At 49.7% G+C, this 15,051-nt stretch overlaps 1 protein-coding gene across 1 annotated transcript in view; it reads right to left on the bottom strand.

Annotated features, from left to right (window-relative positions):
- The window catches only part of LOC124018336 (dedicator of cytokinesis protein 1-like), a 338,789-nt gene that overhangs the window by 140,862 nt on the left and 182,876 nt on the right, over nt 1-15,051 (bottom strand). Inside the window, 1 exon segment of the mRNA XM_046333610.1 lies at nt 14,538-14,644. Within this exon segment, the coding sequence (XP_046189566.1) occupies nt 14,538-14,644 (107 nt within the window).

Raw genomic sequence — 15,051 nt, 5'->3', positions numbered from 1 at the left:
ACCCACCACCAACAGGGCCTCTGAATCAAGTGCACCCACCACCGCACCCACCACCAACAGGGCTTCTGAATCAAGTGCACCCACCACCAACAGGGCCTCTGAATCAAGTGCACCCACCACCAACAGGGCCTCTGAATCAAGTGCACCCACCACCAACAGGGCTTCTGAATCAAGTGCACCCACCACCAACAGGGCCTCTGAATCAAGTGCACCCACCACCAACAGAGCTTCTGAATGAATTAAATATGAGGATCACAAGTCTTTGCGTCTTTCCTCCAGAAATGTTTGGTGATCCACCAGGAACACCTTGAAGATCAACCGCTTATTTCACTCATTTGTTTGTAAACAATATAGTGGTAAACAAACACTGTACAGCCTCAGAACATGGTTAAACTATAATGTTGATATCATGGACGGTCAGTCCTTGTAGCCACAGCTCTGTCTATGAATTGGAGAGAGGTTACATTTCTCCAGCACCACCACTCCCTCAGCTGTCAACCCGAAACGCTGGTGGGGAGACACTTTGTAAATGGTTTGAAATGTCGATTGCCCATTTAGTGATTCTACTTCTTCATTGCTTGATGTTTGGTGTTTTAGGCTGGGTTTCTGTACAGCGCTTTGAGATATCAGCTGATGTACGAAGGGCTTTATAAATAGCCAGAAGAGGACTGGCCACACCTCAGACCCTGGTTCCTCTCTAGGTTTCTTCCTAGAGTTCTGTCCTTTCTAGGGAGTTTTTCCTAGCCACCGTGCTTCTACACCTGCATTGCTTGCTGTTTTGGGGGTTTTAGGCTGGGTTTCTGTACAGCACTTTGAGATATCAGCTGATGTATGAAGAGCTTTATAAATACATTTGATTGATTGACATTGTGGTGCCATCTGTGGTGTACGGGACAGAACACTAAGCTGTGTGCTGTTAGGGGACACCGTTGAGTAATCATCCCAATGCTGAAACACCAAAACAAATCTCCCATCTGAGGGACTCTGGCTCATTGTCTACAGTGTTTAATACCTGGTCTTTCCAGTGCTGAAATTCCCTCTACTCCCCCTCTCCATGGGAAACACACACACACACACACACACACACACACACACACACACACACACACACACACACACACACACACACACACACACACACACACACACACACACACACACACACACACACACACACACCCCTCTCCATGGGAAACACACACACACACACACACACACACACACACACACACACACACACACACACACACACACACACACACACACACACACACACTCCCCCTCTCCATGGGAAACACACACACACACACACTCCCCCTCTCCATGGGAAACACACACACACACACACACACACACACACACACCACACACACACACACACACACACACACACACACACACACACACACACACCCCCTCCATGGGAAACACACACACACACACTCACCCTCTCTCTCACACACACTCACTTGCCCTCACTCTCTCACACACACACACACTCACCCTCTCTCTCTCACACGCACACACACACACACAAACGCCCTCTCACACACACATACAAGAGACAAGCTTTCTTGTCCTCCCACACAGCTAGATGAACAGCACTAAGTAATCTGTTTGCGTGGGATACAAACACAGAAGCACTTCAGAAATGACAGGCCATCCACATTGTTGGAGTGGCTGGCTAAGGTTCAATAGACTAGAGGGTTGGTCCACATTGTTGGAGTGGCTGGCTAAGGTTCAATAGACTAGAGGGTAGGTCCACATTGTTGGAGTGGCTGGCTAAGGTTCAATAGACTAGAGGGTTGGTCCACATTGTTGGAGTGGCTGGCTAAGGTTCAACAGACTAAGCCACATTGTTGGAGTGGCTGGCTAAGGTTCAATAGACTAGAGGGGTAGGTCCACATTGTTGGAGTGGCTGGCTAAGGTTCAATAGACCTAGAGGGTAGGTCCACATTGTTGGAGTGGCTGGCTAAGGTTCAATAGACTAGAGGGTTGGTCCACATTGTTGGAGTGGCTGGCTAAGGTTCAATAGACTAGAGGGTTGGTCCACATTGTTGGAGTGGCTGGCTAAGGTTCACTAGACTAAAGGGTAGGTCCACATTGTTGGAGTGGCTGGCTAAGGTTCAATAGACTAGAGGGTAGACATTGTTGGAGTGGCTGGCTAAGGTTCACTAGACTAGACCAGAGGGTAGGTCCACATTGTTGGAGTGGCTGGCTAAGGTTCAATAGACTAGAGGGTTGGTCCACATTGTTGGAGTGGCTGGCTAAGGTTCAATAGACTAGAGGGTTGGTCCACATTGTTGGAGTGGCTGGCTAAGGTTCACTAGACTAGACCAGAGGGTAGGTCCACATTGTTGGAGTGGCTGGCTAAGGTTCAATAGACTAGAGGGTTGGTCCACATTGTTGGAGTGGCTGGCTAAGGTTCAATAGACTAGAGGGTTGGTCCACATTGTTGGAGTGGCTGGCTAAGGTTCACTAGACTAGACCAGAGGGTAGGTCCACATTGTTGGAGTGGCTGGCTAAGGTTCAATAGACTAGAGGGTAGGTCCACATTGTTGGAGTGGCTGGCTAAGGTTCAATAGACTAGAGGGTAGGTCCACATTGTTGGAGTGGCTGGCTAAGGTTCAATAGACCAGAGGGTAGGTCCACATTGTTGGAGTGGCTGGCTAAGGTTCAATAGACTAGAGGGTTGGTCCACATTGTTGGAGTGGCTGGCTAAGGTTCAATAGACTAGAGGGTTGGTCCACATTGTTGGAGTGGCTGGCTAAGGTTCAATAGACTAGAGGGTTGGTCCACATTGTTGGAGTGGCTGGCTAAGGTTCACTAGACTAGACCAGAGGGTAGGTCCACATTGTTGGAGTGGCTGGCTAAGGTTCAGTAGACTAGAGGGTTGGTCCACATTGTTGGAGTGGCTGGCTAAGGTTCAATAGACTAGAGGGTAGGTCCACATTGTTGGAGTGGCTGGCTAAGGTTCAGTAGACTAGAGGGTTGGTCCACATTGTTGGAGTGGCTGGCTAAGGTTCACTAGACTAGACCAGAGGGTAGGTCCACATTGTTGGAGTGGCTGGCTAAGGTTCAATAGACTAGAGGGTAGGTCCACATTGTTGGAGTGGCTGGCTAAGGTTCAATAGACTAGACCAGAGGGTAGGTCCACATTGTTGGAGTGGCTGGCTAAGGTTCAATAGACTAGAGGGTAGGTCCACATTGTTGGAGTGGCTGGCTAAGGTTCAATAGACTAGAGGGTTGGTCCACATTGTTGGAGTGGCTGGCTAAGGTTCAATAGACACCACATTGTTGGAGTGGCTGGCTAAGGTTCAATAGACTAGAGGGTTGGTCCACATTGTTGGAGTGGCTGGCTAAGGTTCACTAGACCAGAGGGTTGGTCCACATTGTTGGAGTGGCTGGCTAAGGTTCACTAGACTAGACCAGAGGGTAGGTCCACATTGTTGGAGTGGCTGGCTAAGGTTCAGTAGACTAGAGGGTTGGTCCACATTGTTGGAGTGGCTGGCTAAGGTTCAATAGACTAGAGGGTTGGTCCACATTGTTGGAGTGGCTGGCTAAGGTTCACTAGACTAGACCAGAGGGTAGGTCCACATTGTTGGAGTGGCTGGCTAAGGTTCAATAGACTAGAGGGTTGGTCCACATTGTTGGAGTGGCTGGCTAAGGTTCAATAGACTAGAGGGTTGGTCCACATTGTTGGAGTGGCTGGCTAAGGTTCATTAGACTAGACCAGAGGGTAGGTCCACATTGTTGGAGTGGCTGGCTAAGGTTCAATAGACTAGAGGGTAGGTCCACATTGTTGGAGTGGCTGGCTAAGGTTCAACAGACTAGACCAGAGGGTAGGTCCACATTGTTGGAGTGGCTGGCTAAGGTTCAATAGACCAGAGGGTAGGTCCACATTGTTGGAGTGGCTGGCTACGGTTCAATAGACTAGAGGGTTGGTCCACATTGTTGGAGTGGCTGGCTAAGGTTCAATAGACTAGAGGGTTGGTCCACATTGTTGGAGTGGCTGGCTAAGGTTCAATAGACTAGAGGGTTGGTCCACATTGTTGGAGTGGCTGGCTAAGGTTCAGACTAGACTAGACCACAGAGGTTCAATAGACTAGAGGGTCCACATTGTTGGAGTGGCTGGCTAAGGTTCAGTAGACTAGAGGGTTGGTCCACATTGTTGGAGTGGCTGGCTAAGGTTCAATAGACTAGAGGGTAGGTCCACATTGTTGGAGTGGCTGGCTAAGGTTCAGTAGACTAGAGGGTTGGTCCACATATTGTTGGAGTGGCTGGCTAAGGTTCACTAGACTAGACCAGAGGGTAGGTCCACATTGTTGGAGTGGCTGGCTAAGGTTCATAGACTAAGGGTAGGTCCACATTGTTGGAGTGGCTGGCTAAGGTTCAATAGACTAGAGGGTAGGTCCACATTGTTGGAGTGGCTGGCTAAGGTTCAACAGACTAGACCAGAGGGTAGGTCCACATTGTTGGAGTGGCTGGCTAAGGTTCAATAGACCAGAGGGTAGGTCCACATTGTTGGAGTGGCTGGCTACGGTTCAATAGACTAGAGGGTTGGTCCACATTGTTGGAGTGGCTGGCTAAGGTTCAATAGACTAGAGGGTTGGTCCACATTGTTGGAGTGGCTGGCTAAGGTTCAATAGACTAGAGGGTTGGTCCACATTGTTGGAGTGGCTGGCTAAGGTTCACTAGACCAGAGGGTTGGTCCACATTGTTGGAGTGGCTGGCTAAGGTTCACTAGACTAGACCAGAGGGTAGGTCCACATTGTTGGAGTGGCTGGCTAAGGTTCAGTAGACTAGAGGGTTGGTCCACATTGTTGGAGTGGCTGGCTAAGGTTCAATAGACTAGAGGGTTGGTCCACATTGTTGGAGTGGCTGGCTAAGGTTCAGTAGACTAGAGGGTTGGTCCACATTGTTGGAGTGGCTGGCTAAGGTTCACTAGACTAGACCAGAGGGTAGGTCCACATTGTTGGAGTGGCTGGCTAAGGTTCACTAGACTAAAGGGTAGGTCCACATTGTTGGAGTGGCTGGCTAAGGTTCAATAGACTAGAGGGTAGGTCCACATTGTTGGAGTGGCTGGCTAAGGTTCAATAGACTAGAGGGTTGGTCCACATTGTTGGAGTGGCTGGCTAAGGTTCAATAGACTAGAGGGTAGGTCCACATTGTTGGAGTGGCTGGCTAAGGTTCAATAGACTAGAGGGTAGGTCCACATTGTTGGAGTGGCTGGCTAAGGTTCAACAGACTAGACCAGAGGGTAGGTCCACATTGTTGGAGTGGCTGGCTAAGGTTCAATAGACCAGAGGGTAGGTCCACATTGTTGGAGTGGCTGGCTACGGTTCAATAGACTAGAGGGTTGGTCCACATTGTTGGAGTGGCTGGCTAAGGTTCAATAGACTAGAGGGTAGGTCCACATTGTTGGAGTGGCTGGCTAAGGTTCAATAGACTAGAGGGTTGGTCCACATTGTTGGAGTGGCTGGCTAAGGTTCAATAGACTAGAGGGTTGGTCCACATTGTTGGAGTGGCTGGCTAAGGTTCAATAGACTAGAGGGTTGGTCCACATTGTTGGAGTGGCTGGCTAAGGTTCAATAGACTAGAGGGTAGGTCCACATTGTTGGAGTGGCTGGCTAAGGTTCAGTAGACTAGAGGGTTGGTCCACATATTGTTGGAGTGGCTGGCTAAGGTTCACTAGACTAGACCAGAGGGTAGGTCCACATTGTTGGAGTGGCTGGCTAAGGTTCACTAGACTAAAGGGTAGGTCCACATTGTTGGAGTGGCTGGCTAAGGTTCAATAGACTAGAGGGTAGGTCCACATTGTTGGAGTGGCTGGCTAAGGTTCAACAGACTAGACCAGAGGGTAGGTCCACATTGTTGGAGTGGCTGGCTAAGGTTCAATAGACCAGAGGGTAGGTCCACATTGTTGGAGTGGCTGGCTACGGTTCAATAGACTAGAGGGTTGGTCCACATTGTTGGAGTGGCTGGCTAAGGTTCAATAGACTAGAGGGTAGGTCCACATTGTTGGAGTGGCTGGCTAAGGTTCAACAGACTAGACCAGAGGGTAGGTCCACATTGTTGGAGTGGCTGGCTAAGGTTCAATAGACCAGAGGGTAGGTCCACATTGTTGGAGTGGCTGGCTACGGTTCAATAGACTAGAGGGTTGGTCCACATTGTTGGAGTGGCTGGCTAAGGTTCAATAGACTAGAGGGTAGGTCCACATTGTTGGAGTGGCTGGCTAAGGTTCAATAGACTAGAGGGTTGGTCCACATTGTTGGAGTGGCTGGCTAAGGTTCAATAGACTAGAGGGTTGGTCCACATTGTTGGAGTGGCTGGCTAAGGTTCAATAGACTAGAGGGTTGGCCCACATTGTTGGAGTGGCTGGCTAAGGTTCAATAGACTAGACAAGAGGGTTGGTCCATAGTCACTAGGGTTCAATAGACTAGACCAGAGGGTTGGTCCATATTAGACTAGAGGGTAGGTCCACATTGTTGGAGTGGCTGGCTAAGGTTCAACAGACTAGACCAGAGGGTAGGTCCACATTGTTGGAGTGGCTGGCTAAGGTTCACTAGACTAGAGGGTTGTTCCACATTGTTGGAGTGGCTGGCTAAGGTTCAATAGACTAGAGGGTTGGTCCACATTGTTGGAGTGGCTGGCTAAGGTTCAATAGACTAGAGGGTTGGTCCACATTGTTGGAGTGGCTGGCTAAGGTTCAATAGACTAGACCAGAGGGTAGGTCCACATTGTTGGAGTGGCTGGCTAAGGTTCAATAGACTAGACAAGAGGGTAGGTCCACATTGTTGGAGTGGCTGGCTAAGGTTCACTAGACTAGAGGGTTGTTCCACATTGTTGGAGTGGCTGGCTAAGGTTCAATAGACTAGAGGGTTGGTCCACATTGTTGGAGTGGCTGGCTAAGGTTCAATAGACTAGACCAGAGGGTAGGTCCACATTGTTGGAGTGGCTGGCTAAGGTTCAATAGACTAGACCAGAGGGTAGGTCCACATTGTTGGAGTGGCTGGCTAAGGTTCAATAGACTAGACAAGAGGGTTGGTCCATAGTCACTAGGGTTCAATAGACTAGACCAGAGGGTTGGCCCATATTAGAGAGGGTTGGTCCATATAAGACCAGAGGGTTGGCCCATATTAGACCAGAGGGTTGGCCCATATTAGACCAGAGGGTTGGCCCATATTAGACTAGAGGGTTGGCCCATATTAGACTAGAGGGTTGGCCCATATTAGACTAGAGGGTTGGCCCATATTAGACTAGAGAGTTGGCCCATATTAGACTAGAGGGTTGGTCCATATTCACTAGAGGGTTGGTCCATATTAGACTAGAGGGTTGGCCCATATTAGACGAGAGGGTTGGCCCATATTAGACTAGAGGGTTGGTCCATATTCACTAGGGTTTAATATATTAGACTAGAGGGTTGGCCCATATTAGACCAGAGGGTTGGTCCATATTCACTAGGGTTTAATATATTAGACTAGAAGGTTGGCCCATATTAGACCAGAGGGTTGGTCCATATTAGACCAGAGGGTTGGTCCATATTAGACCAGAGGGTTGGTCCATATTAGACCAGAGGGTTGGCCCATATTAGACCAGAGGGTTGGCCCATATTAGACTAGAGGGATGGTCCATATTAGACCAGAGGGTTGGCCGATATTAGACCAGAGGGTTGGCCGATATTAGACCAGAGGGTTGGCCCATATTAGACTAGAGGGTTGGTCCATATTAGACTAGAGGGTTGGCCCATATTAGACTAGAGGGATGGTCCATATTAGACTAGAGGGTTGGCCGATATTAGACTAGAGGGATGGTCCATATTAGACGAGAGGGATGGTCCATATTAGACTAGAGGGGGAATATTGTTCGAACGGGTTTATAATGGGTTTATAATAGGGACATGGGTTTAGAATAGGGAAATGGGTTTAGAATAGGGACATGGGTTTAGAATAGGGACATGGGTTTAGAATAGGGACATGGGTTTAGAATAGGGACATGGGTTTAGAATAGGGAATGGGTTTAGAATAGGGACGTGGGTTTATAATGGGTTTATAATAGGGACGTGGGTTTAAAATAGGGACGTGGGTTTAGAATAGGGACGTGGGTTTAGAATAGGGACGTGGGGTTATAATGGGGACGTGGGGTTATAATGGGGAATAAACCTGATACTCCTAGATGTAGGGTTATAATAGGGGAATAAACCTGATACTCCTAGATGTAGGGTTATAATGGGGAATAAACCTGATACTCCTAGATGTAGGGTTATAATGGGGAATAAACCTGATACTCCTAGATGTAGGGTTATAATGGGGAATAAACCTGATACTCCTAGATGTAGGGTTATAATGGGGGAATAAACCTGATACTCCTAGATGTAGGGTTATAATGGGGAATAAACCTGATACTCCTAGATGTAGGGTTATAATGGGGGAATAAACCTGATACTCCTAGATGTAGGGTTATAATGGGGGAATAAACCTGATACTCCTAGATGTAGGGTTATAATGGGGAATAAACCTGATACTCCTAGATGTAGGGTTATAATGGGGGAATAAACCTGATACTCCTAGATGTAGGGTTATAATGGGGAATAAACCTGATACTCCTAGATGTAGGGTTATAATGGGGAATAAACCTGATACTCCTAGATGTAGGGTTATAATGGGGAATAAACCTGATACTCCTAGATGTAGGGTTATAATGGGGGAATAAACCTGATACTCCTAGATGTAGGGTTATAATGGGGAATAAACCTGATACTCCTAGATGTAGGGTTATAATGGGGGAATAAACCTGATACTCCTAGATGTAGGGTTATAATGGGGAATAAACCTGATACTCCTAGATGTAGGGTTATAATGGGGAATAAACCTGATACTCCTAGATGTAGGGTTATAATGGGGGAATAAACCTGATACTCCTAGATGTAGGGTTATAATGGGGAATAAACCTGATACTCCTAGATGTAGGGTTATAATGGGGAATAAACCTGATACTCCTAGATGTAGGGTTATAATGGGGGAATAAACCTGATACTCCTAGATGTAGGGTTATAATGGGGAATAAACCTGATACTCCTAGATGTAGGGTTATAATGGGGAATAAACCTGATACTCCTAGATGTAGGGTTATAATGGGGAATAAACCTGATACTCCTAGATGTAGGGTTATAATGGGGAATAAACCTGATACTCCTAGATGTAGGGTTATAATGGGGAATAAACCTGATACTCCTAGATGTAGGGTTATAATGGGGAATAAACCTGATACTCCTAGATGTAGGGTTATAATGGGGAATAAACCTGATACTCCTAGATGTAGGGTTATAATGGGGGAATAAACCTGATACTCCTAGATGTAGGGTTATAATGGGGGAATAAGCCTGATACTCCGAGATGTAGGGTTATAATGGGGGAATAAACCTGATACTCCTAGATGTGTTGTTGTGTATCCATTGGAAACCAAGTCAGCTCTCCCTTGGAGAGCTGGCCTGCTTGCCTCCCTACCACTGAGGAAGTACAGCTCCCGCTCAGCCCAGTCATTTCTGTTCGCTCATTTTAATGGTGGAACAAACTCCCTCACGTAGACAGCGGAGTCAATCACCACCTTCCGGAGAGACCTGAAACCCCACCTCTTTAAGGAATACCTAGGATAGGTTAAGTAATGCCCTCCCCACCCCCTAAGTCTAGATGCACTATTGTTATGACTGTCCCACTGGATGTCATAAGGTGAATGCACCAATTTGTAATCCTCTGGATAAGAGCGTCTGCTAAATGACTTAAATGTAATGTAAATGTGAAGATGGAGGCCTGTTTCATGGTGTCATTTCCTGTCATTTCTAATTGGTTTAGAGGTCAGTAGAAAGCAAAAAGGGAAAGTTCCCATAGAAAGAACCAGCTGTTGTTGCCCTCATCCATCTACATTAGACCAGTGCATTGGGCAGTCAGTGGGTCTGTCCTCATCCATCTACATTAGACCAGACAGTGGGTCTGTCCTCATCCATCTACATTAGACCAGACAGTGGGTCTGTCCTCATCCATCTACATTAGACCAGACAGTGGGTCTGTCCTCATCCATCTACATTAGACCAGTGCATTGGGCAGACAGTGGGTCTGTCCTCATCCATCTACATTAGACCAGACAGTGGGTCTGTCCTCATCCATCTACATTAGACTAGACAGTGGGTCTGTCCTCATCCATCTACATTAGACCAGTGCATTGGGCAGACAGTGGGTCTGTCCTCATCCATCTACATTAGACTAGACAGTGGGTCTGTCCTCATCCATCTACATTAGACCAGTGCATTGGGCAGACAGTGGGTCTGTCCTCATCCATCTACATTAGACTAGACAGTGGGTCTGTCCTCATCCATCTACATTAGACCAGTGCATTGGGCAGACAGTGGGTCTGTCCTCATCCATCTACATTAGACTAGACAGTGGGTCTGTCCTCATCCATCTACATTAGACTAGACAGTGGGTCTGTCCTCATCCATCTACATTAGACCAGTCAGTGTGTCTGTCCTCATCCATCTACATTAGACTAGACAGTGGGTCTGTCCTCATCCATCTACATTAGACCAGTCAGTGTGTCTGTCCTCATCCATCTACATTAGACCAGTCAGTGGGTCTGTCCTCATCCATCTCCATTAGACCAGTCAGTGTGTCTGTCCTCATCCATCTACATTAGACCAGTCAGTGTGTCTGTCCTCATCCATCTACATTAGACCAGTCAGTGGGTCTGTCCTCATCCATCTACATTAGACCAGTCAGTGGGTCTGTCCTCATCCATCTCCATTAGACCAGTACGTGTGTCTGTCCTCATCCATCAAGCGTGTATTGGGCTGTGTGCGTGTATTGGGCTATGTGTGTATTGGGCTAACCCCACACACAGACACTAACCCCACACACAGACACTAACCACACAGACACTAACCCCACACACAGACACTAACCCCACACACAGACACTAACCCCACACACAGACACTAACCACACAGACACTAACCCCACACACAGACACTAACGCAGGGCTAGCGTGTGCCACAGTAGGCTGTATGGAGGACCAGCCTCTCTGGTCAACATCCATTACCTTCAGGGCTGCTTGGCAGGAAGGTTTAAATCCCTCCCTCTCACACAGAGCAGCCTGACATGGTACATTACAGAACTACACGGACACCTTCCTCAACTACCTGCCATAGTGGCTGACAGAGGTGGGAGAGAAGGAGACATACGGAGAGAGAGGGGAGAGATGGAGACATACGGAGAGAGGTGGGAGAGATGGAGACATACGGAGAGAGGTGGGAGAGATGGAGACATACGGAGAGAGGGGGAGAGATGGAGACATACGGAGAGAGGGGGGAGAGATGGAGACATACGGAGAGAGGGGGAGAGATGGAGACATACGGAGAGAGGGGGAGAGATGGAGACATACGGAGAGGGGGAGAGATGGAGACATACGGAGAGAGGGGGAGAGAAGGAGACATACGGAGAGAGGAGACATACGGAGACATACGGAGAGGGGGAGAGATGGAGACATACGGAGAGAGGGGGAGAGATGGAGACATACGGAGAGAGGGGGAGAGAGATGGAGACATACGGAGAGAGGGGGAGAGATGGAGACATACGGAGAGAGGGGGAGAGATGGAGACATACGGAGAGAGGGGGGGAGAGAGGGAGAGATGGAGACATACGGAGAGAGGAGATGGAGAGATGGAGACATACGGAGAGAGGAGGGAGAGATGGAGACATACGGAGAGAGGGGGAGAGATGGAGACATACGGAGAGAGGGGGAGAGATGGAGACATACGGAGAGAGGGGGAGAGATGGAGACATACGGAGAGAGGGGGAGAGATGGAGACATACGGAGAGAGGGGAGAGATGGAGACATACGGAGAGAGGGGGGAGAGATGGAGACATACGGAGAGAGGGGGAGAGAGATGGAGACATACGGAGAGAGGGGGAGAGAGAGGAGACATACAGAGAGAGAGAGAGGATGAGGGGGAAGAGAGAGGGGGAGAGATGGAGACAGGAGAGGGGGGAGAGATGGGGAGAGAGAGAAATGGAGACATACGGAGAGAGGGGGAGAGATGGAGACATACGGAGAGAGGGGGAGAGAGAGGAGACATACGGAGAGAGGGGAGAAGGAGACATACGGAGAGAGGGGGAGAGATGGAGACATACAGAGAGAGGGGGAGAGATGGAGACATACGGAGAGAGGGGGAGAGATGGAGACATACAGAGAGAGGGGGAGAGATGGAGACATACGGAGAGAGGGGGAGAGATGGAGACATACGGAGAGGGGGGAGAGATGGAGACATACGGAGAGAGGGGGAGAGATGGAGACATACGGAGAGAGGGGGAGAGAGATGGAGACATACGGAGAGAGGGGGAGAGAGATGGAGACATACGGAGAGAGGGGGAGAGATGGAGACATACGGAGAGAGGGGGAGAGATGGAGAGAGAAGGAGAGGGGGGGGACAGAGAGAGAAGGAGAGGGGGAAGAGACAGAGAGAGAGAAGGAGAGGGGGGAAAAGACAGAGAGAGAGAAGGAGAGGGGGGGGAAGAGACGGAGAGAGAAGGAGAGTGGGGGGAAGAGATGGAGAGAGAGGAGAGGGGGCGAAGAGACGGAGAGAGAGGAGATGGAGACGGAGAGAGAGAAGGAGAGGGGGAAGAGACAGAGAGAGAGAAGGAGAGGGGGAGAAGAGACAGAGAGAGAGAAGGAGAGGGGGGAAGAGACAGAGAGAGAAGGAGAGAGAGAAGGAGACGGGGGAAGAGACTGAGAGGGGGGAAGAGACAGAGAGAGAGAAGGAGAGGGGGGAAGAGACAGAGAGAAAGAAGGAGAGGGGGGGGAGAAAGGAAGATAAGGAGAGAGACTATCAAGCTGACAGAATGATCTAGAATAGATAAAAATAGATTAGTGTGGTGGGGTCTTCTCTGACACAGAGACAACAGGACTGACTGTAGCACCACCCTGACATAACCCTGTTACACCTTAACAAGGCACACTGGAGACGGCGTGTTGGGGTTTCATCGTGTGTGGGGTTTGGCGTGCGGGGCTTCAAGGTTAAGGCTTCAGCGTGCAGAGCTTGGCTGTTTGGAGCTCTGTGCGTGGGGCTGTTTGGAGCTCTGTGCGTGGGGCTGTTTGGAGCTCTGTGCGTGGGGCTGTTTGGAGCTCTGTGCGTGGGGCTGTTTGGAGCTCTGTGCGTGGGGCTGTTTGGAGCTCTGTGCGTGGGGCTGTTTGGAGCTCTGTGCGTGGGGCTGTTTGGAGCTCTGTGCGTGGGGCTGTTTGGAGCTCTGTGCGTGGGGCTGTTTGGAGCTCTGTGCGTGGGGCTGTTTGGAGCTCTGTGTGTGGGGCTGTTTGGAGCTCTGTGCGTGGGGCTGTTTGGAGCTCTGTGCGTGGGGCTGTTTGGAGCTCTGTGCGTGGGGCTGTTTGGAGCTCTGTGCGTGGGGCTGTTTGGAGCTCTGTGCGTGGGGCTGTTTGGAGCTCTGTGTGTAGGGCTGTTTGGAGCTCTGTGCGTGGGGCTGTTTGGAGCTCTGTGCGTGGGGCTGTTTGGAGCTCTGTGCGTGGGGCTGTTTGGAGCTCTGTGCGTGGGGCTGTTTGGAGCTCTGTGCGTGGGGCTGTTTGGAGCTCTGTGCGTGGGGCTGTTTGGAGCTCTGTGCGTGGGGCTGTTTGGAGCTCTGTGCGTGGGGCTGTTTGGAGCTCTGTGCGTGGGGCTGTTTGGAGCTCTGTGCGTGGGGCTGTTTGGAGCTCTGTGCGTGGGGCTGTTTGGAGCTCTGTGCGTGGGGCTGTTTGGAGCTCTGTGCGTGGGGCTGTTTGGAGCTCTGTGCGTGGGGCTGTTTGGAGCTCTGTGTGTAGGGCTGTTTGGAGCTCTGTGCGTGGGGCTGTTTGGAGCTCTGTGCGTGGGGCTGTTTGGAGCTCTCTGTGCGTGGGGCTGTTTGGAGCTCTGTGCGTGGGGCTGTTTGGAGCTCTGTGTGTGGGGCTGTTTGGAGCTCTGTGCGTGGGGCTGTTTGGAGCTCTGTGCGTGGGGCTGTTTGGAGCTCTGTGCGTGGGGCTGTTTGGAGCTCTGTGCGTGGGGCTGTTTGGAGCTCTGTGCGTGGGGCTGTTTGGAGCTCTGTGCGTGGGGCTGTTTGGAGCTCTGTGCGTGGGGCTGTTTGGAGCTCTGTGCGTGGGGCTGTTTGGAGCTCTGTGCGTGGGGCTGTTTGGAGCTCTGTGCGTGGGGCTGTTTGGAGCTCTGTGCGTGGGGCTGTTTGGAGCTCTGTGTGTAGGGCTGTTTGGAGCTCTGTGCGTGGGGCTGTTTGGAGCTCTGTGCGTGGGGCTGTTTGGAGCTCTGAACTGTTTGGAGCTCTGTGCGTGGGGCTGTTTGGAGCTCTGTGCGTGGGGCTGTTTGGAGCTCTGTGTGTAGGGCTGTTTGGAGCTCTGTGCGTGGGGCTGTTTGGAGCTCTGTGCGTGGGGCTGTTTGTAGCTCTGTGCGTGGGGCTGTTTGGCGCTCTGTGTGTAGGGCTGGCAGAGATGGTGCTGAGTAGTGTAGTTCTTACCATGCTGTGTGAAGAGATCACTGTGGACGATGTCAATGAGGCAGTTTAGCTTCTGTTTGACCAGACGACCCAGAGGAACCTTCAGAATGAACTCCTTGAACAGTTTACTGTAAAGACAAAACAACAGAATGAACTCTGAACAGTTTACTGTAAAGACAAACAGAATGAACTCTGAACAGTTTACTGTAAAGACAAAACAACAGAATGAACTCTGAACAGTTTACTGTAAAGACAAACAGAATGAACTCTGAACAGTTTACTGTAAAGACAAAACAACAGAATGAACTCTGAACAGTTTACTGTAAAGACAAACAGAATGAACTCTGAACAGTTTACTGTAAAGACAAAACAACAGAATGAACTCTGAACAGTTTACTGTAAAGACAAACAGAATGAACTCTGAACAGTTTACTGTAAAGACAAACAGCAGAATGAACTCTGAACAGTTTACTGTAAAGACAAACAACAGAATGAACTCTGAACAGTTTACTGTAAAGACAAACAACAGAATGAA

Source organism: Oncorhynchus gorbuscha, unplaced genomic scaffold (genome assembly GCF_021184085.1).
Source record: "Oncorhynchus gorbuscha isolate QuinsamMale2020 ecotype Even-year unplaced genomic scaffold, OgorEven_v1.0 Un_scaffold_480, whole genome shotgun sequence".
NCBI classification, from domain to species: domain Eukaryota; kingdom Metazoa; phylum Chordata; class Actinopteri; order Salmoniformes; family Salmonidae; genus Oncorhynchus; species Oncorhynchus gorbuscha.
This window is presented reverse-complemented; position numbering and strand designations above follow the sequence as displayed.